Here is a 20,308-nt window from a genome sequence, read left to right on the forward strand (position 1 = left end):
CAGCAAAGGTTGTCAAGGATATACAGTTACTAGCAAAATTCTCACTGTGCCTGGCCCGAGGCTGTCGGATATTGTATTACAGCCTGAGGAACACGCATTGCTGTCACGAAGTGCCTGGTATGTGTGTACATGGATGAATTTCATTTTGACTTGCTTTCTACTCGTAAGAATTTTCATACATGTCCGAATTTTTACAATATACTGGCTTTCAGTTATTTGAGATTTCATTCATTCGCCATTCCTAAATTCTACTCGTACCCACTCGACTGAAAAGTGGCAGTCAAATGATGTCTTCAAATTTCGTCGACCAACTGGGCACCACACCCAAGGTTTTTCAAGGACATATTTCCTTGAGGCCTACCAATGGAGTTTGAAGATGTCGAATAGCTTGGCTTACATCCAGGTAAAAACAAAGCAGGGGCGCTGGTATATGCCGATCTGGAGAACTTGGGTGTCCCCAGGTGAGGCATCATCTCAACATTTCTTGGGATCTGTAGTTGAGCAATTATCGCCATAGATATGCTGAGGCTCGGTAGCATTCATCACGGGGATACCTCCAAGTCGCATTGGTGGCCCAGAGAAATCAGTTCTTCCCTCTGCGTAGTACCAGGCTACACTGATCGCTGCGAACCCACAGAACACAACGCTTGCGTAGTTCATATTCGCCAATGTAACCGGTAGGCTAACAGGCATGCAGTATAGAATGATACTGAAGCCCACCCAAATAACAGAAACAATATTAATGGTCCACCCGAATCTTCCGAGGGAGTAAAGGGGAGCCCTTGAGGTCTTTGCGGCCTTGAATAACTGAGATAACGACAGGAGACACAAAGGCGGCAGAAAGGCATATCGCAGTAGCGCCAGTAAAAGCATTGAAAGCGGCAGACGAGCCAAGATAGATGAGTCCCAGAAGACTGATGACTATGACGGTGAGAATCAGTGCTAGAAGGGGAATCTCGAATCGATCGTCCACCTTCTTCCAATATCTGTGTCCCGGGATCGCTTTATCACGCGCAAGGGCATAGGCGCATCGGGATGCCGTCGCCATAGCACCAATGCAAGCGAAGAACATGATTCCAACGACAAGCAGGAGCAAAATGACACCTGCAATGGGGGAATTCGTTGCATCGCGGAATAGCATACCGATTGGCTGACCTGTATTTGCGATTTGTATGAGGGGCGCAACTTCTGGCAAGACGAAGAGAATGGCGAGCAGGTAGATGATGCCCGTGAAACCAGATGCCACGACTGATAGAACCATTGCTCTTGGAACTTCTCGTTCGGCGTTCTGGACTTCCTCGCACATCACTGCTATCATCCCGTAGCCAGTGAGTGTGAATGCTCCTTGAAGTAGACTTATACAGAATGACCATACATCGGACCTGGGAAATGTTAGTATCTAGTATTGCACCGAGGCGACAGCTTAAATCGCTTACCAGCCACTTTCCGAGGCATCAAAATGTGTAAAAACAAACCCTGCACTTCTTTTTTCTTTGCACATTGCCAGGAGGACGACCAAAACCGCAATAACGGTTACGCCGGTCCACCAGATACAGAGTTTGTTGATACTGTCGAGCAACTTAACCCCAAATATGTTGATCAGCATACAAAGCAACAGAATGGCCCAGAATGTAAGGACTGTGTGCACCGCGGTTGGCGAATATTCATCCGAGAATAGAGTCGGTGCTGAAAGAATCAATTGAGATCCACCAAACGCGATGGAACATGTTGACATCCAATTACCGACCAGGTAAAGCCAACCTGTAGTCCAAGAGGCAATAGGTCCCCATTTTTCGTTAGATAAAAGCGCTGCCCAATAATAAACTCCACCAGCAGTGGGATAGACGGCACATATTTCGGCCAGAGACGCTGCGATGCAGGTGGATAGGATGGACATGAGAATCCACCCATAAAATATAGATACCGATTGTCCGTTGATGAGTCCAATGTACAATGTTGTACTTAGCCCGAATGGAACGGCAATGATAGCAAATGACCTGGAGCTGAAGGTTAACATAGGCAGGCCTTTCGTGACATGATGTGGCTCTCACAGGCCGAAAATACTCATCATGCTGAGATGGCGAGGTAGCTCCTCCACGTAAGATGGCTGTACTATGTCCATACATTCATCGCCATTCTTAATCGATTTCGTCATCATGTAGAACTTGAATTGTTTGTGTTTTATACACCTTGAAAATCCGAATGAACTGTAGAGTTGCTCGCAGCTCGGTATTATTCTTCTGGGTTTACCGTTGATTGAAGATTTGACGAATCCTGCTTCATATAACAAGGCATCATCTTCTGAAATTAATGGAAGGTCTGAGATAGCAGACTTTCTGATGGATTCAGGCTAAACAATCACACGCTGATTTGTTCTTATCTTGTATTCTGGTGCCCTAGGGTATTTGGAAGACTCCCGAGGCCATTGCTAAACCTTCGATAGCAAAATTAATTCTCCGCAGTTAAACCCTATCCATATTGGCTGGGATTTAGTCCAGAGCTCTCATAGAAAATATGGTATTGTACATGTCTACCAGTAGAGTTTGGTTTGGCTTTAGCCTGAAATTATTCCGGCGTTTTCATTTCCATATTGGGTATGAGTGACTCCCCACCAGGCGAATATTATACTAAAAGTCCGTTGCGTTTCGGCCTTGCACAAAATTACTGGGCCCCGAAAGTCGTCTCTGAACATACAAATACCTATATTTGTGACAAGATGGCGAATTTGTTTTCACTTTTCTGTTTTACTCAGGGCTGTATGAATCAAACGCCCTATAAACGCCAATGATAACTTGTTGCCAATGTGCGCTACTAGTAGATTTTTCCGGCTAGACACCTGGGCATATACCTCCGCCAGTGTAGATACCATGATATCGTCGCCCCAAGAGTATCCGCCTCGGAACCATTGATTGATCAATGTAAATTTTGTTTGTCCTTGTTCCGCCGAACGATCAACGGTGCTAGCCGGAGTAATCCGAAATACCGAATTATGGAACCTCTCTCCCCGCGTCAATTTCAGGATAATATTTGTATGGTACCCATAATTTCAACTTCCAAGGCTTTTAACCAAAAGATATAGGAACGATTTTACAGAGAGCTTTTTGAACTGTGTTAGGTATCATTGTCTGAATATGGATCTTGAAAAAGAATCATCTAGGCTATAGCCCTGGAGTGAGAGGAGGTAAGTTGAAACCATATCACATGACGATGATTTGTTCAAAATAACGTTCAGTGGCGGATGACCCAGACCCGGGGACTCAAAAGCCATTAGTCCTGAATCTGGTATCATATCTATCCCACAGCACAGACCAACATGGGATCCGATGCGGGGTACTTGCTGTGGGAAAGTAGAAGAGGGATGGGGACATCGCGTTAAAAAAGTCCCAATGGAGCGAAGAGAATAGAGTATACAGATTCCATCAAACAGAGGCTCCGTGACACAGCAAAGAGGGGGTTGTCCTAATCAACGTCGGATACAGCCTGGCTGATCCGTAAAGAGAATGATCATTCCTAGCCTCGTCTAATCCAAATCTGGTGCAAAATACGCGCGCTGTCCGTCTTAGATAAAGCGAGCCCCGGAACGGGATTCTTTCTTATCAATTTCCAAGGTTGTCCTGGGAATAGTGGCGAATGTGCAATCGACAGATAAAGTCTTTTTGACCATTTACCCCTCACTATTTCTAGATATTATCGGGATCAGTGGATTGTACGGATTATAAATTTCTCAATTCTTAAAAACAATTTTGGCGCCTTTTCGAACTGCTCGAGTGTGTATCTTACTCGATGAGGTGATAATTTACTCGGTTATCAAGCCCCGTCGTGACGCTGGGCATTTATCAAATATTTCCAAAGAGCCCAAAGGGCTCCTAAAAAGACAAGCACCGAAGGCTAATCAGCTTGTGACATTTTAGTCACCGTCATACAGACTGGCCAGTGTATAATGAACATTTTTAGACACATTCACCTTCTAGGATGTCAATGCGGGCGAAATTCAGATGCATGCTCAGGTGGGTGGCCCAGGAAGATATATGAATATGGCGTCTAAAAGGACACAATCTCACGGCATAGGTCATTACTGGAAGTAAAAAAAGCGAATGTACTAGAGTCGCGATTTTTTATCTACTACATTGCCATATTGTATAGATCTTGATTTTAGGTAATAGGTGTGGTGAAATCAGAATCGGGTGTCATAAAGCAACCTATTTTACCAACCACCTGGGCACCTGCGTAAAATATCCCTTATAACGCAACCTTGAATAGTTTTCACGGCAAGAGGTAGCCTCCGTCGACCACAATATCACTACCAGTGGTAAAGCTGCTTGCATCACTTGCTAAGTACAAATAGGCCGCTTTGATTTCTTTGACATGACCTTGTCTACCCAAGACAGCCATACGATACACCTCATTTTCATCCTCCGCGCCTGCGCCCATCTTAGTGTTGAAAAAGCCTGGACTGACAGTGTTCACTCTGGCAAATTCCCTCCATTCTCTAGCCAAACTCTTGCCGAGATGTCTCACATACGCTTTGGTAGCGTTATAAACTGGCTGATCCACTGGTACATTCACAATGTGACCCGAAATACTGCTTGTGATGATCAGATTTCCCGAGCCTTGAGATTTGAAGACTTCGCCGGCGTATTTGGCGCAGAAAAATACACCATCGACGTTCACAGCCATTTGGCGTCGATACTCGTCTAGGCTGGTATCGAGAACAGGCTTCGAGATGCACATGCCAGCGTTGGCGACGAATATATCAAGCCTGCCAAAGGACTTGACGACTTTTTGCACTGCAGCTTGAACTTCCTCGGGCTTTGAGACCTCAACCTGGTACGCGTTCACTTTGATATTGTGCTTTTTGGCCAGTTCGGCTCCCTTAGTCTTGGCGGCTGGGTTGTTGTTGTACCATAGTGCGAGGTTGGCTCCAGCTTCAGCCATAGCCTCGGCGACTGCGAAACCGATACCATCGCTGGCACCTGTCACACAAACTGTGCGTCCTTTGAGACTGAACTGTGCAAATACATTTTCAGGCGTGTCGGGAAATGGGCGCGGGTTGCGCTTTTGAGCGGCGACTTCTTCGATAGTGCAGGACATACTAGTACGTAGGAAGTGTTTAACTTTCTTCGGTTTAATGACAAGGACAATATTGTTTCAACATTCCAATGTTCTTGAAATATATACTTGACTGGAACCTGGACATGCCAGTGCTTACCAATTGAATTTTGCGTGTTACCTTCCCAATATGGAAAATACGACGCGACTTTGCCCTTCTGGGAGACCAACCCTCGAGAAAACGCACAACGGAGTATTGACGTTTCTGACAAGCCGCAAGATAAAGGTTAGAGTAGATATCTGGTAATTACGGAGTACGGGCCCTGGAGTTAACTGTATACCGTAAACCCTGGTGGGTCCTTGACCCTGCCAATAACTATAGCCATCCCAACCTCCTGGCTGTGCAATATGCGAAGGACATCTAAAGTTGAGTTTGACATCTATTGATTCCCAGTTTTCCCTATCTCTGTTGCTCTGTGAGTCACTCTTGCACGCCACTTCGTTGCCGAAAAAAATCATCAGTGGACTTAGAAGTGACTGGCGTGGATTTTCCCCTTTTTGGAGATAGAATCAATAGATATGGATCGACGAGGGACGCGGCAAAGTGTGGCTGAATGAGGTTATAGAATTTCGAAGTAAATTAAATCGAGCGGGGCGGCGCGGCTAAGTCGAACGGAGATCGGTTTAGTCTCAATCAATTTGTGCACAGACAATGTTCGGCAGTTTAATCTGTACCTCCTTTCGAAAATAAAACCCCCCACGCGGCGGAAAACTTGCCTTTTCCGTGACCTTACTTTGCACATATTGCCCTGTATCCTAATTGAAAGCGGCTAGCAGGTGCATAATTCCATTCTCCTATCTTGGAAAGCGGAGATTTACCCTGCGACACATCACCCACGGTATGTCATTCACGTAGTGGATTATGGATGTGTTAACCACCCATGTGTAATTTGAAAGCCACAGAAAGTACCGATCCATTTAGCCGGAAATACCGCGTAAAAAACTAAGCAAAGCGTTGGCACAGGCCAAGGTCAGTGAAAGCATTCAATTTCCAATGCCAGTGGCTATATATTCGTTGCAAGAGGTCTCTAGGAAAAATCAAATATTTCTCATAAACTGCTCAGGTGCCCAGGTGCGATCACAATCATCCTAGTACTACTACTGTTAGTAGTAGCACCGCTGGTATTTACTCTACTACAGGGCTCTTGATTGATTCCAAGGTTCGGATTTTCCCTCGACTTTCTCTCAGTTGAAAAAGAAGCAAATACTTTTGCAATGGCTACAACTAAGGATGCGTACATGTGGACACCTGAGGACGGACTTCGCCATGGTGGCTTCGCTTGTGAAGGCGCCATCTCCCCGCCTCAAAAGATTAAGTCGCCCCCAAGCACCATCTATGATGTGTTGATTGTCGGCGGTGGCTATGCTGGCCTTGCCGCTGCTCGCGATCTCACAAACGCAGGTAAATATGAGAAATATCCCATCTGGCAATCTGGTAGTAACGGGTCATTCAGGGCGATCTGTACTTCTTATCGAAGGGCGTGATCGCGTCGGTGGACGGTCTTACACCATCGAGCATAATGGTAATGATTCCCACTCTGTTGAGAGACCTATCTAACAATATCGACTAGGCTACAAATGGGAGATGGGTGGCACCTGGATCTTTCATACTCAGCCATATACACACCGTGAGGTGATGCGTTACAAGATGGACCTTATTTGCTCGCGCGACCCTAGCCATAAAAATGACTTTTACTCCATCAACGTTCCTGGTGAGACTTCTGCGGTGCTTCTACATAACTCAGATGTACTAATCCAGTCAAAAAGGGTCTAAGCGAAATCTGTCGCACGAGGAGGCTAGCAAGATTTCCGGGAAGGTTTGGAAACTATTTGTCAACATCGATGGTGCGGAAGGCAAGAAGATCTGTCCTTTGCCGTACCAACAAACTGGTAACGCTTGGGTCGACCGAGAGGCTGTCAAGAAGGTAGACGCCTACTCCTGCTACGACCGCTTTCAAGAGATCAAGCACCTGCTCAATGAGGAAGAGCAGGGCGTCTTGACTGCCATGGTCGTTAATCTTGCTGGAGGTAGACCAGATATGAAGAATGCTGGTTACTGGGATATGATACGCAGTCATTCTATCAACGGCCATCAATATGATCTCATGGACGAGATCTGGATCAACTACAAAATGAAGGATGGCTCATCTCACCTCAACCGCCAAATCTTCAATGATGCTGTTGATTGCGGGCTGGAGTACACTTTCAAGACACACGTTTCGTCCATTGAGCAGAAGGCAAATGGTACCCAGATCTATACTCGGGATGGCCGTGTTTTCAAGGGGCGCAAGGTGCTTTGCACAGCTCCACTTAACACCCTCAAGTCCATTAAGTTTGAACCTCCCTTTGGTAAGCTACGCGAAGAGGCCGTGGCCGCTGGTCATATCAACTTCATGACCAAGTGTCATGCCGTCGTCAAGGGCCCAGATTTTGCATCATGGGCAGGTGCAAGTCACCCTAGCCCTCTGAACATGGCGTTCGGCGATGGTCTCACTCCCGATGGTGATGCCCACCTGACCGCATTTGGTGGTGATTGGCGCGATAACTTTGTCTTGGAAGAGGCCCCTGAGAAACTCGTCGAGGCTTGGAACAAGTTTCATTCTATGGACGTCAAAGCTATTGTGAGTCATGTTAGACTTGAGAGTAAATAATTGCTAATCATATGTAGGCCTTCCACAACTGGAACACTGATGAATACACCCAAGGAGGACCCTGTTTCATGCCTCCCAGATTTATGTCAACCTACATTGAGGAGCTGCGCAAACCCCATGGCAATATCTTCTTCGCAAATGCTGACTGGGCTCAAGCCTGGCGCAACTTCATCGACGGTGCTCTCGAGCAGGGTACATTGAATGGAATTGAGATTCTCAACCAGCTCAGAGATGAGGACAAGACTGGAATTCGCAAGACTGACTACCACTTGTAGGGGAGATAGTTTGATATTGATTCAAGGTCTCAATGTGAAGTTGTCATCCAAATCTACTTAGAGTCCAGCGAATTTCCTAATTCCATTCGAGCACTCACACCAGGGTCCCAATGTCCTTAACACAGCCAGCAAGTTTATCCTGCCATGGAAATGTTGGATTAGGAAAACCATATTATGTTTACCTAGGTATTCAGTTTACAACTATGATTTGACTCAGAATCATTTAGTTTACGTAAAATGCCTAGATTATCAGGTGGCTAGATTTACTTGCCCCCCCACTCCCGTGATATGAGTAGTCGGTAGTGATGTTTCGATCATTTTTAGCGAAGACATTAGACTAATTACGAATCAGAGACAGATGGAGTAAAAATTGGATTGAACCCCTCCATTCTTAGCTGCATACAACTACCCTGGCGGCCTTTAGTCCTATCGTTTCCATGGACCGGATTGAATTGGGAGCCGGGTTTGGCCGCGCGGCTATTTTGAACTGTAAACAGCATAATATCCCAACCCTCTCCGCAAAGGTCCAACAAGCCCCCCTCGAGAAGAGGGATGCGGATTCCAAGATTGATTCAAGTTATATATGCAATCTTCAAAGTACCCATTCATTTCACAAGAAAATAAAAGAAAAGAAAACTTTACATGCAAACATATCATCCTCGTGGACCTATCACTAGGCAACATACTACTCGCAAGGCTTGATTACATGAAATGGATTTTGTCTACTCGTTTTCGAGTGACTTAGGTTGTTCCACCCGATCGCCAATCTCTCGACACACCGGCTGCTTGACATGCAAAAGGCGTCGGAAGAAATGCGACGAGCAGAAACCGCGGTAAATGGCAGAACCAAACTAGTATAATTATACCTAGGTAGTGCGAGCGCTGATGGTTATACAGATGTGAGAATTGTAGGCGTCTCAATCTGGAATGTGAAACTCCAGATTTATTTCGTGCTTCAAGACTTTCTCGATCGTACACTCGGAGACACTTGAAAGCTACGCCGGGACTACCCAATTCAGATTATCAGGTACCTACCTCGTCTCCTAAGGCAGGCACTAGGTCATCATCGGTCGGAGCCAACGAGGATACGGTGCTAGAACCCACCGGTACTGGCTGCAAGCCCTCTCATTTCTTTATGAACATTCCCGGATGTATCATCCCCTCGCCATCAACTCAACTTCCTCCAATTGAGGATTATCTCATGAAGCATTATGTTGAGAAGCTTTCCACGATACTTATCAATATCGATGGGCCAATAAACAGCCTAAGAAGTATTAGCTTTCCTCGCATCGTCGCATCGTCAATGGTTACCAATGCTCTATATGCGACCTCGGCGTGCCATCTGTCTATTTGCGAGCGGAAAGCCGAGTATCAAATGGTGTCAATAAAATACTATAACAGGGCCTCTAGCGCGCTTCGACATTTAATCAGCGACCTCGGGCCCAGTCTCTCAGTGGAACAGCGTGAGCTTATGTTACTGACATCGATATTCCTCTGCAAATATGAGATCATCTCAGGTGAGCCAAAAAACTGGCGACCTCATTTAAGAGGATTGCAGAAAATGTTTAATATCTCTCGCCATATTAAAAACAATATTTCGGAAGAGATGGTGTCCTATATACAGAGTTTGTAAGCGATGTTGCCCAAATCAACTTGAAAGGAGCTCCATATACCTAAGTATCAACTGACATCTGCGTTCAAGTGTTGCCTACCATTGGTACATTTCAGGAGTTACTCGAACCGAGGTATTTTCTTTCTCCTCTGAGGATACCGATTCCGATGAAGAAATCGAGGGTCAACTTATATTAAACAATCACATTGATCCCTATATGGGACTTTCTGGGAGGTTTATTTCGGTCTTGAATTCTCTGGCACAAATCATCATGTCTGATTTCACCGATGATATTGACATGGACACCATACTGCGTGCAGCCATGAAAACGTACGAAGATGCCCCCTTCCAAACAGTCCCATTCGAAGTACTAATCCAAAAGCACAGAGTGCAGATGATACAGTCTGATCCACGAGACCTGAAATTCCTGAAGCTGCCTTGTGGGATGGCCCCAGAAATGTCGGCTCACCTGGGTCATATTGCAAGTGGTTACAGGCATACCTTGGTAGTTTATCTACACATCATCCTAGAAAGGCTCATGCAAACCCACGGCAGTGATGCAAGGGATCTTCAGATCTTGATGATACGCAGTTTACTCCCCTGTTCCAAGCAAGAAGCAATTTCAGCTTGCTTGGAAGACGTTTTGCGTGTACCAGAGAATAGTCTAGCCTTTATCGGATCGAGCCCGCTTGTATTTATTGTTGCGAGTGAGACGAAAGATAGTTCGGAGTTCGAGATTTCTCTCCAACTGTTGCTACGGTTGTGGACACGGACCTGTCTTGGAAATATTGGTGTTGCGCTGGATTTTCTTAGATATATCCAGCATGCCAACTTTCCAGATTGGCGTCAAGCGCTGAAATCACGGAAGTGGGATCTTATCGTCAGTTGAGAAGCCAAGTCCGGGATTCTTGAGAGTATGACGAGGTGCCAGTGTATCCCAGATCAGGAGTAGAAATGACACATTTGAACCTCATATTTAGGCCGTGGTAGCCAAGATGCTTGGGGGGGAAAATGACTTGGGAGATGCGAAAAACGTACTAGTACTAGGTCATCTCGTAACAACTCGAGATTTTAGGCTCGTTTGGTCCCCAAAGGGGTTTAGCTGCGGGGCAACATATCTCCGCTATCCAATTGAAACCAGATAAATTTATACTTCAATACACATTACATTATCATACAGCGCTAATCCATTTGGAGCTGGGAATTGCCGCGAGCGGGGCCGGCCAATGGAGATTTAGGCTGTTCACTTATCTTGACAATCCTGGGGTAGCACATCGAATTCCCGCGTATCGCTTCCTTCCCGAAAAAGAAAAAGTCCCGCACGCTCTGCAATTAGTGTGGAGAGGGGACGATTGCCTCGAAGCCTTCGTTTGATAAACACATCCAGATGTCGAGACAAGCCTGTCATCTGTCAGCCCTATCGTTGACACACACCTAGTTTCGCCACACTTCTTCCAATCCCCTGCTCCTCGCTGCTATTTTCTCCAATCGGACACTTGAATACTACCGTTTGACCTGTCGTTCGAGTTTCTCTAATCCGCACACTCACAATTCCACTCTGCCACCATGACTATCAGCACAGGTCGGAATGCTAAACGCACAAGCACTGGTTGTCTAACCTGTCGTCGACGCAAGAAAAAGTGTGACGAGCAACATCCAATTTGTCTTGCTTGCAGCAAGAACAATATCCAATGTACCTGGGGTCAGCAGCGGCGAAAACAACGCTTGCACCGACCACAGGCTTACAATAGAGACTTTGAAATTCCCCAGGAACTGAGCCACTGTATCAATGTTTTTGCAGCTCCAAGTATGAACCTGCAAGAGCGTCTGATTTCACACTTCGTGAAGTATTGCCCAGTTTGGATCGCATCTATTCGTGTTTTAGAAGGGTCGAACTTCTTAGTTCATTTCATCCCTATAGCGATGCGAAACGCCTTGGTGATGGAATGTGTTCTGGCAGTCGCCGCTGGTGACCTTGGCAAGATCGGTCGAGAATCAATTGAGCTCCAAAGCATATCAAATTATCACTACGCACGGGCTAGTGTGGGGTTATCAGCCGCTATTACGAAGGAGATGGGCCCCGGTTGTGACCAAGAAATCCTTGCTTCGGGTGAGTTATACGCACAACCAACCTTCCTTATGTTGTGTCCACAGGTGGCTAAGCTGAAGTCAGATGAGACTCTCTGTGCAGTTCTTCTTCTTTGTGTCCATGAAGTATGAGCTACTTTTGAATCCGTTAATTGTTTGTGTCGACTAACGATGCAAAGGCCGTGAATTTCACTAGTCTCGACAGGCTGTTGATCCACATAAATGGTGCAATCACTCTTATCTCCAATCGCATCAACTACGCGCCTGAGAACCCCGACCTTCGTGGCTTTTTACTCGAACTATTCTGCTACTTCTTCACGCTGGCTGCTTCTACACATGGCAGCCGCATCAATTCCAATGACGAATTCGCCTATCGCGTTTTTCATTCACCATTTCTTCAAAGTCATCAAAGCCGAGGGATGCTCTTGGGGTCAGAATCCGAGATCTTTCACATCATTCTCCGCCTCTCCGTGACGGTCAATCGCCATTCCATCCGACCGTCCAATCAAACTTCTCTTGAAATGGAGCTATCTGCGATTCAATCCGATCTCTGGCGGGTCTCAATTCATACCAACCCGGACCAAATCTTGGGAACTGAGAACGTCGATTGCTCAGCCGAGCTCCATATAACATCAAACCTCTACTACTTGGCATGTCAACTACTGCTCTGGCAAGTTATGCACTCTGGAACGTCAATCTATGATGAATTAGCCAGAGAAACCTTAGCAAGATTCTTCGAGACTCTCGAGCGTCTTCCCGATACTTCTTCGGCTAACGGTGTCCTCTGTTGGCCTTTATTCATCGCGGGGCTCTCATTAAATACAGGAAAATATCGCTCGGCAACTCTATCCCGACTGAAATTGATTGAGACTGGATGGCGATCTGCCATTGCCCTCCAGGCTTCTAAACACCTGATTAAGAGGTGGAAAGAATGTCGGGAAGGCGTTGATATCATAATGTCCTCTGATTCTTGTTCAAGTGTGGGTATACTGCCTATGATTCTTGTTTGAATTTTTAGTGTGTTTTAAAAAACAAGAAAATAATTTCTAAGTGGTGTAAAGGTAATTTTTGAGACTACAAGTACGGGGGGACACGCATTTTCCAAGGTTTTAGCACCCCTATACATAGAGGTGGGCCTATGACCCACTGCCTAACAGTTTATAAGACATCTCCTAGCAGTGGTGATGTAATATTACCATATTCAAACCAAAATTACTAGCAATATTAAGTACTGGGGTGTCAAAACATGCGTATCCACCCTGTATTTCCTAAATGAAATCCTGTTTTCCCTCCGGTGTTCATAACCAATCGGCTCTAATTACTAGGCATGAGCTCTTCATTTTCTCATCTTTCCCCGCAGGAAGGTCGAAAGGAGATGCAGAACCGCTTGGAACTTTTGCCACGGCTTCACATCAGATACCCACAAAAAAGGCATCAAAAGACACTTCAATACTTGTGTTTAGGCTCAAACTCTACCTAGGTATGTTCCTAGGTAAGACGTTCAGTTTATTTATATTTGGTGCGGGGTAATTCAATTCTCATACTCGAAGTAGCCCCGGAATGCCCTGCCCTTGGTTGAATCTACACGCTATGTCGTTTTCGGTTTACTATAGCCGCGCTTTAGTTTGAAATACGCCCGGGAGGGCGTGCCTATCCCATGCCTTACCAAGTATCTTAATCCAAGTCCTTCAGAGATACGATAAACCATGATCATATTGAAAGTTTCATATTTCTAGCCATACTGTTAATATGATATCATTTTTGATAGCTGACATTATCAAATTGATATTCAGAACATTACTAGTACAAGCATGGTGCGTAAAAGATTTGAATACTAAGACAAAATGACAAGCACCGTGCGGTCTTATAGACAGGTCACTTCACCCATAGGCGACACTAGCGCCCTTAGCGAAAATACCGCCATAGCCTTACAACTTGAAGTACGACAATTTGAGGGATCGCGAGTATTAAATAATCCCACAAAAGCGAATTTCCAAACCTATCGCCTTGAAAATGAATTTCGACGCAAGAGTCTTCCTTTTCGCAATTCTACAAGCCCGCAAGGCATTCGAAGATTACGCCGACGAAAGACCCTCCCGTGGTGCTGAAGCAACCAGAGGTGTACACACACCCAGCTCGAATCATCAACTCTCGCGACTGATACTTCGTGTTCAAACTCTTCATTTCCAAGCAAAGAATGAAACAACCATATTGTCTACAACCATCTCTCGAGGGGTGAAATTGTGGCAGGATATCGAGAACTGGGAAGGATTCGACGCTGGAACCTTAGCCGGCGATGAAGAAATGAAGTGGTTATACCAATCTTCACTTTTCATTTGGCTTCATTTGATCGTTTATCCCGAAAGTATCGAAACTGAAAAGCTTCAACAACTGGCGACTCCAGGAATTGAGCATTTCAAAAACCTCTCTTCGTCCCAGGCACCAGCACTCTTACTTTTTCCAATATTCTTTCACGGCCTAATCTGTAGAAAGGACCTAGATCGTCAAATTACTATGGAGGCATTCTCAAAGCTAATACCTGGAGGTGATGAAAGTCACTTTAGGATATTTGAGGCTACGATCACATGGTGCTGGAGAAATTATGATCATGGGGCTGTTCGAAGCTGGGACTGGACTGATCGGGTTTCACCCTCGTTCATTTCCTCACATCCGGCATTTGATTGATTAAATCGAACGAAAGAATATTTTATACTAGATATCAAGTAAATAAAAATTTCTCGATATCATAATATCAGTTTATAAAGCCTCGACTTCCTTTCCTGATCATAGGCGACCACTAGTATATTCTGGGGATGGCCTGAAATTTCATGGACAGCTCTAAGTTTCACTTCATCGTTCACATCTAAGTCTATAGTCTGTAAAAGAAGGCGAGATAGTTGAAAATCAGAGGCAAAACACTAAAATCGACATTGAAATATTCACATGCCGTGCCCGGGCTATTCCAGTTCAATCTCTATTCAACGGCAGCACCCCTAATTCGCCGACTTCCTAAGGTTTTTTTCACTCGATAATGGCCTCAGCGCGAAGCTCCACAATCATTCCCTCCATTCCCAGTTGCCGAACACCAAAGGCCATGAAGACGGGTTTGTGTCCAGGATACCGTTCCCTCCAGGTGCTCATCAGCACATCTTCATACTTTGTATCGATAAGCAGAGCAGTGAATTTATGAGCTCCCCTAATACCCTTCTCAACGCCAGCATTCTTGAGAACAAGGTCGATAGTATCATAGGCCGCGTTGACTTGTGCCTCGGGGGAAGAGGTGACCAACTCTCCTGTCTTCAAATCCAAACCAGGCTCGCCAGAGGTGATCACGATCTTGGCGGTTGCGGGAACAATGGCCGCGTGCGAAATTCCCATTTTAGTGAAAAGCTCACCCACGGGGCGGGGGTGAATAGAATGTCTGAGCCGAGGTCATATTGTTATTTGACTTTGGTTCGACGCCAAGCGAGAAGATCGATGCCAGCTTGAAAGTGATGTATGACGTTTCTAGACAATAGAAGTGATTCCAAAAAAATTTGAATATAGGGCGAAGCTGAATGAAATCCATTCAATTGGGACAGCTTAATTATTTAACACCAAACGCTTCCGATATTAGTTACCAGAGGATATCTCTCGGGTCAGAACTACGATCGGACCCCCTCCCCGGAAATACCACACGAAAGTGAAAGGCCTGCTCTCAGACAGGCAAAAAACCCGCCCGTGGAGAAGGTGGCCGACTATCGCATCTTGGAATGTTTTTTTTTGAAGTGGATTTGACTTTTGCCAACGAGAATGTGGATCAAAAATACTAATCAGGGCATCTTCGCGCGACAAATGCAATAGTCTTGCGAGTGGCCAACTCAACAAGCGCGGCCAGAACATAATCGTACTAGTCGAATTTGGTACATGCTACGAGCCTTATTGTTGTTGAAGTTTCATATTGTGAAACATTTCCCAGCGTATCTTATTCTTAATACAGCTTGGTTTTGCCGCTCTCATGTGCGATTGCCGATTTATTCGGATGCGTCACCGGTTACTGAATATACGGCCCCATTTCCAGATCGAGGCCAATATACGCGCCATCCCCGCATCGGATAAGCCAATAGAAACATGATCATCGCGAGCAAACTCTACATGCTTCCCCAATCCCCCTCGATCTTATCCAAGTTGATAGAGCCCAGTTCAAACTTTGAGTAATCCATATCAATAGCCCTTTTGCCATTTTACACGACTCTGTGAAGATCGGCGAACATATCGAGTCCCTTGCCGGCTGTTACTAAGTGACAGCCTGGGCATATTCCTTTTTTGAAATAGATCGGCACAACAGTGCAAAGGTGCTTGCTGGAAGTAAAAACACCTGGGCAGTGAGGACCCCAGAAAGGAATTTTCATCAAAAACTTATAAATCAGCATCAGCGTGCAAAGCTAGTCACTAGTACTACTAGTAGTAGCCAGAAATACAAAAAGAGGGTCCGTAATCCTCACTGAAAACTAGATCCATGGTTACGTACCAGTCATGCCATTATTCCCAATCAGGTAATTTTTCGGACCTCAGATAGTGGTGATATTTGATAAGGATACCGATAGTTCCAAGGTTGGCGGATAATCCCTAGCAGGCAAATATCGCGCTCGGAAGATATGTGCTCCACATTGAGAGAATGATAGCGAATAAAAGTCAGTGGTGGCGTCAACTTGAACTTGAACCGGAACCTTAGGCCATTGACCTGGGCGTCCACGGGTGTAATAGTATTGTTCGGTGCTAAAATTATCCCTGTGGAGTCCAAAATAAACCTTGGAAGCAGCTTGAAAGTGGGAATGGGATCAGAGGAACAAGCTCTAGACTTCAAGTTCCTATTCATACTAGGAGATATTTCAAGGTGCATAGTATATAAAGGACCCCATCGGATGCTGTCCAGGATCGCCCGGTATCACCACGCCGTGGCATTCAGAGTTGAATTTCCGAGTCCTCGGCAGTTTTCAAGTGCAGGTATCTTCAAAACGTGAAAAGAAATGACATCCAACACAATGGCAATCCATCCTCTTCTTGATCTTACTCCCGCTGAAGTGAAGCATGCGGCTGCTCTCGTGCGTCAGCTCCACAGAGGTCAGCAGTTGACATTCAAAGCCATTACTCTGGAGGAGCCTCCCAAAGAACTCGTCATTCAATATTTCAAAGCCCAGGAAAATGGCACGGCCCTTCCATACATTCCCAGGGTGGCTTTTGCGGCATATTACTTCAAGGGAACGGTATGAGGACCACCGTTCAATCCATAATTATCCCGCCTGTTCAAGCTGAAATCATAATTAGGAACATTTCATCACGACTTTTGCCAATCTGACTGAAAGTATCATTGAGAAGACTGAGCGCATGAGTCCAAAGTACCACGGAAATGTTGACTTCGAAGAAGTCGGGAAAATCGAAGAAATGGTGATGAAAAACCCGGATGTGCTTGCCGAAGTCGCCAGGCTGCAACTCCCCGATCACCTCACAGCCATTGCTGAGGCGTGGGGGTTTGGATCAGATGGCGTTGATGACTACCGACGCCAGTATCAGATCTATATGTTCGTTGGCGAGAAGAAGAATCCTGACAGTAACCATTATGCTCGACCATTAGCTTTCTCCCCCGTCGTGGATGCTACTCGCATGGAGGTCACACACATCGACTACATCCCCACTGGATCGGGCGTCAAGGCCAGCGAAACTCAACCTTGGCGATATGTCGAGCCTAATGAGTATGTACCTGAAGAAGTGCAACTCCGGAAAGACCTCAAGCCGCTTCGTGTTCTTCAACCGGAGGGGACCTCTTATTCCATCAACTCTGAGAAAGTCCTGCAGTGGCAGAAATGGCAGTTCAGAATTTGCTTCAACTACCGGGAGGGTCTTCTGCTGCGTGATGTGAGATATGATGGCCGTCCAGTCTTCTACCGTATCAGCTTGAGCGAAATGACTGTGCCCTACGCCGATCCCCGCAGCCCCTACCATCGCAAGCAAGCCTTTGACCTGGGGGATGTGGGTGCAGGTCTCGTTGCAAACAATCTTTCACTGGGTTGTGACTGCCTGGGCTCAATTACTTATCTTGATGGCCTTGTCGCTGATCCTGCCGGTGAGCCACTCATGAAGAAGAATGCTATCTGTATCCATGAGCAAGACAACGGTATCGGGTGGAAGCACTCCAACTATCGTACTGAACGTAAGCAAACACTCAGCCCCAAACCTTTGAAGCATTCGAGGTGAAGAAATACTAACCCATTCAAGGCGCTTGTGTCGTTCGCAATAGACAGCTCGTCGTCCAGCAGATCTTGACGGTATCCAACTATGAATATATCCTGGCATTCGTCTTCAACCAGGCAGGAGAGCTCCATTATGAAGTCCGGGCGACCGGAATTCTGTCAACTGCTGCCATTGACCCTGATGTCTCCGTTCCATGGGGCACAGTTGTGCATAACGGTGTTCTCGCACAGCACCACCAGCATCTGCTCTCTCTGCGTATCGATCCAGCCATCGGAGACTACGAAACTGGGAACCAACTTGCCTACTCCGAGTGCTATCCAATGCCCATGGATGATTTCAACCCCCATGGAAATGGCTATATCTCCAAAACAACTGTCGTGGAGAAACCCGGTGGCCTGGACTTGGACCCCTCGAAAAGCCGCGTCTTCATGATGCAGAACAACCAGATTCGCAATCCCGTCAACCACAAGCCTATCTCTTACAAGATCCAGGTTCCGCCCATGCAGAAAATCATGGCTCATCCCGACAGCTATCACTTCAAGCGTGCGGAGTTTGGTGACCACAGCATTTACCTAACCAAGTACAAGCATGATGAACTGTTCTGCGGCGGAAAATATACCAATCAGAGTGAGCTTCAATCCCATTTGCGTGACTGGGCGCTGTATTAATTAATGCTAGGCCGCGGTGGTGATGGTATCAAGAGCTGGGCAGCTCGAGATGACAAGGTTGTCGATGACGATATCGTCGTCTGGGTCCAGTTTGGCATGAACCACGTCCCCAGAATTGAAGATTTTCCCGTCATGTCAGTGTCTCATCTCCGCTAATTTCACTCGAATATATGCTGACATTGAAATTCAAAGGCCTGTCGAAATCCTCAACGTTGCGCTCAAGCCTGTCAACTTCTTCACGCAGAATCCTTCGATCGATGTACCTCCTTCGCGACAGGAGACCAACCAATCCCAGCTGGTTTCTCTTGAGGCAACAGCTAGGTGCTGCAATGAGTCAAGCTCAAAGCTTTAAAATTTCAGCACACTCATTGTTCCTGTCCATTGTTTCCGTTTTTATTTCAGTTTTGGCTACTTGAATCAGTTGCAAATCTCTCGTATAAGTGCATTCCAACGTCACAACAAATGGAATTTTGAACAATCACTGCGGTAAGATAACTATGTAGTACCGCGTTAGATAGCTGCTTGTCCATCGTGGTAACTTTCTTGTCGACTCGGATTGAATAGACCTCTCTAACTACTCCAATTGTTGCTTCCGATTGCCTGGTCTGTCTTCAGGTCCAAGTTATCCAAGAGCTGTAACACAGGCTTCTGGCTATTTTTGTCTTTTCTATCTGACATTGACAGCTCATTAGTCAATTGGATTAATTCATGAAATTGAGATATCGCGCATTTGGACCACTAGTAGAACGGGTTTGGAGATTTGACCCTCGGTCCTTTTTGTATGACCTTTCCCACCAGTGTTCCAGTTTAGCCGTAAGATTTGAAGACCATGTCTTTACGATAAATTACATCCTGGGACCGGGCATTTACATCCAATCCTGATGTATCTGTATTGTTGTCTTGAAACTTGATCTTATTCTTGTTCTGAATATCATGATCCATGTGAGCCTCGAACCCTTGTATATACCTCCCTTCCCAAACTGGCCCCTGGATCGTTTGCTGGACCTTGTTCTGACTCGGCGAGGGTTCGAATAAGCCCTAGTTCCACGCTGAGAAATCTCGCGATGACGCTCGCTGCTTCGCTGCTCGTCCCCGACCACGAACAGGTCTGTTTCCGGGCTAGGGAGTATACTTGCGACGCTCAACCTCACTGCACGTAGCATGGGTATTGATTTCGGGAAGAATCGATAAATCGTCGGTCGTGGTGTCGGCCAAGACACCAAGTATGGATGTCAAAGTAGCTGGCATCACGGTCGCAAGTGTACGGGATCAACCTTGTTGGGGAGAGAAATGGATGGAATAAAAGAAGATGTAAGAAGTGAGGTGAAAGGAGAGAGTGAAGAGAGTGAAATGGTTATCCTCGTGCCTGGTATAGAAGAGTGGGGGCACGTGCTGGTATTCAGATGACAGTATTTCTACTTGGGCAGAGCGTAGATCCAACAAAAGACCCACCAGGAACAGGTCAAATTGTTTGCCATCCAGCCAATCTTGCAATCAGGCTCCCATGCCATCCACTGGACGGTGTCTGCACCTCCATTGTCATGCAATGCATGACTAATCGCATAGCTTCCCCGCAAGTCAGGGAGCAGGTAGGTTTGATCAGCCGACACTCTCTTTCTTCCTTTTCTTCACCCCTTTCTCTTCCCACTTCCAGTTTCAACTTCTCAATATTTC

The 20,308-nt window shown here is 46.0% G+C and overlaps 8 protein-coding genes across 8 annotated transcripts; 5 read left to right on the forward strand and 3 right to left on the reverse strand.

Annotated features, from left to right (window-relative positions):
* Positions 1–739: 739 nt before the first annotated feature.
* On the reverse strand, positions 740–2,158 carry N7533_008864 (polyamine transporter TPO5; the record flags this gene model as incomplete). Its single annotated transcript, XM_057105514.1, has 3 exons — positions 740–1,382; positions 1,437–1,997; positions 2,052–2,158. The coding sequence occupies 3 exons, from the start codon at positions 2,156–2,158 to the stop codon at positions 740–742; spliced, it is 1,311 nt and encodes a 436-aa protein (XP_056956963.1).
* A 2,105-nt stretch (positions 2,159–4,263) lies between these two features.
* On the reverse strand, positions 4,264–5,091 carry N7533_008865 (uncharacterized protein; the record flags this gene model as incomplete). Its single annotated transcript, XM_057105515.1, has 1 exon — positions 4,264–5,091. One exon carries the CDS (start codon positions 5,089–5,091, stop codon positions 4,264–4,266), a length of 828 nt encoding a protein of 275 aa, XP_056956964.1.
* A 1,233-nt stretch (positions 5,092–6,324) lies between these two features.
* On the forward strand, positions 6,325–8,035 carry N7533_008866 (flavin monoamine oxidase family protein; the record flags this gene model as incomplete). Its single annotated transcript, XM_057105516.1, has 5 exons — positions 6,325–6,511; positions 6,564–6,632; positions 6,681–6,821; positions 6,877–7,730; positions 7,778–8,035. 5 exons carry the CDS (start codon positions 6,325–6,327, stop codon positions 8,033–8,035), a joined length of 1,509 nt encoding a protein of 502 aa, XP_056956965.1.
* A 1,883-nt stretch (positions 8,036–9,918) lies between these two features.
* On the forward strand, positions 9,919–10,536 carry N7533_008867 (uncharacterized protein; the record flags this gene model as incomplete). The annotated part of the gene is made up of 2 exons (XM_057105517.1): positions 9,919–9,977; positions 10,035–10,536. 2 exons carry the CDS (start codon positions 9,919–9,921, stop codon positions 10,534–10,536), a joined length of 561 nt encoding a protein of 186 aa, XP_056956966.1.
* A 677-nt stretch (positions 10,537–11,213) lies between these two features.
* N7533_008868 (Zn(II)2Cys6 transcription factor domain-containing protein) lies at positions 11,214–11,867 on the forward strand (the record flags this gene model as incomplete). The annotated part of the gene is made up of 1 exon (XM_057105518.1): positions 11,214–11,867. The coding sequence occupies one exon, from the start codon at positions 11,214–11,216 to the stop codon at positions 11,865–11,867; it is 654 nt and encodes a 217-aa protein (XP_056956967.1).
* A 1,881-nt stretch (positions 11,868–13,748) lies between these two features.
* On the forward strand, positions 13,749–14,420 carry N7533_008869 (uncharacterized protein; the record flags this gene model as incomplete). Its single annotated transcript, XM_057105519.1, has 1 exon — positions 13,749–14,420. The coding sequence occupies one exon, from the start codon at positions 13,749–13,751 to the stop codon at positions 14,418–14,420; it is 672 nt and encodes a 223-aa protein (XP_056956968.1).
* Positions 14,421–14,756: 336 nt separating this feature from the next.
* Positions 14,757–15,113, reverse strand: N7533_008870 (uncharacterized protein; the record flags this gene model as incomplete). The annotated part of the gene is made up of 1 exon (XM_057105520.1): positions 14,757–15,113. The coding sequence occupies one exon, from the start codon at positions 15,111–15,113 to the stop codon at positions 14,757–14,759; it is 357 nt and encodes a 118-aa protein (XP_056956969.1).
* A 1,646-nt stretch (positions 15,114–16,759) lies between these two features.
* Positions 16,760–18,986, forward strand: N7533_008871 (primary-amine oxidase; the record flags this gene model as incomplete). Its single annotated transcript, XM_057105521.1, has 5 exons — positions 16,760–16,981; positions 17,043–17,925; positions 17,991–18,593; positions 18,645–18,768; positions 18,827–18,986. 5 exons carry the CDS (start codon positions 16,760–16,762, stop codon positions 18,984–18,986), a joined length of 1,992 nt encoding a protein of 663 aa, XP_056956970.1.
* Between the last annotated feature and the right edge of the window lie 1,322 nt (positions 18,987–20,308).

Source organism: Penicillium manginii (genome assembly GCF_028828005.1).
Source record: "Penicillium manginii strain IBT 31320 chromosome Unknown utg000006l:1.0-4164085.0:1.0-4166146.0, whole genome shotgun sequence".
NCBI classification, from domain to species: domain Eukaryota; kingdom Fungi; phylum Ascomycota; class Eurotiomycetes; order Eurotiales; family Aspergillaceae; genus Penicillium; species Penicillium manginii.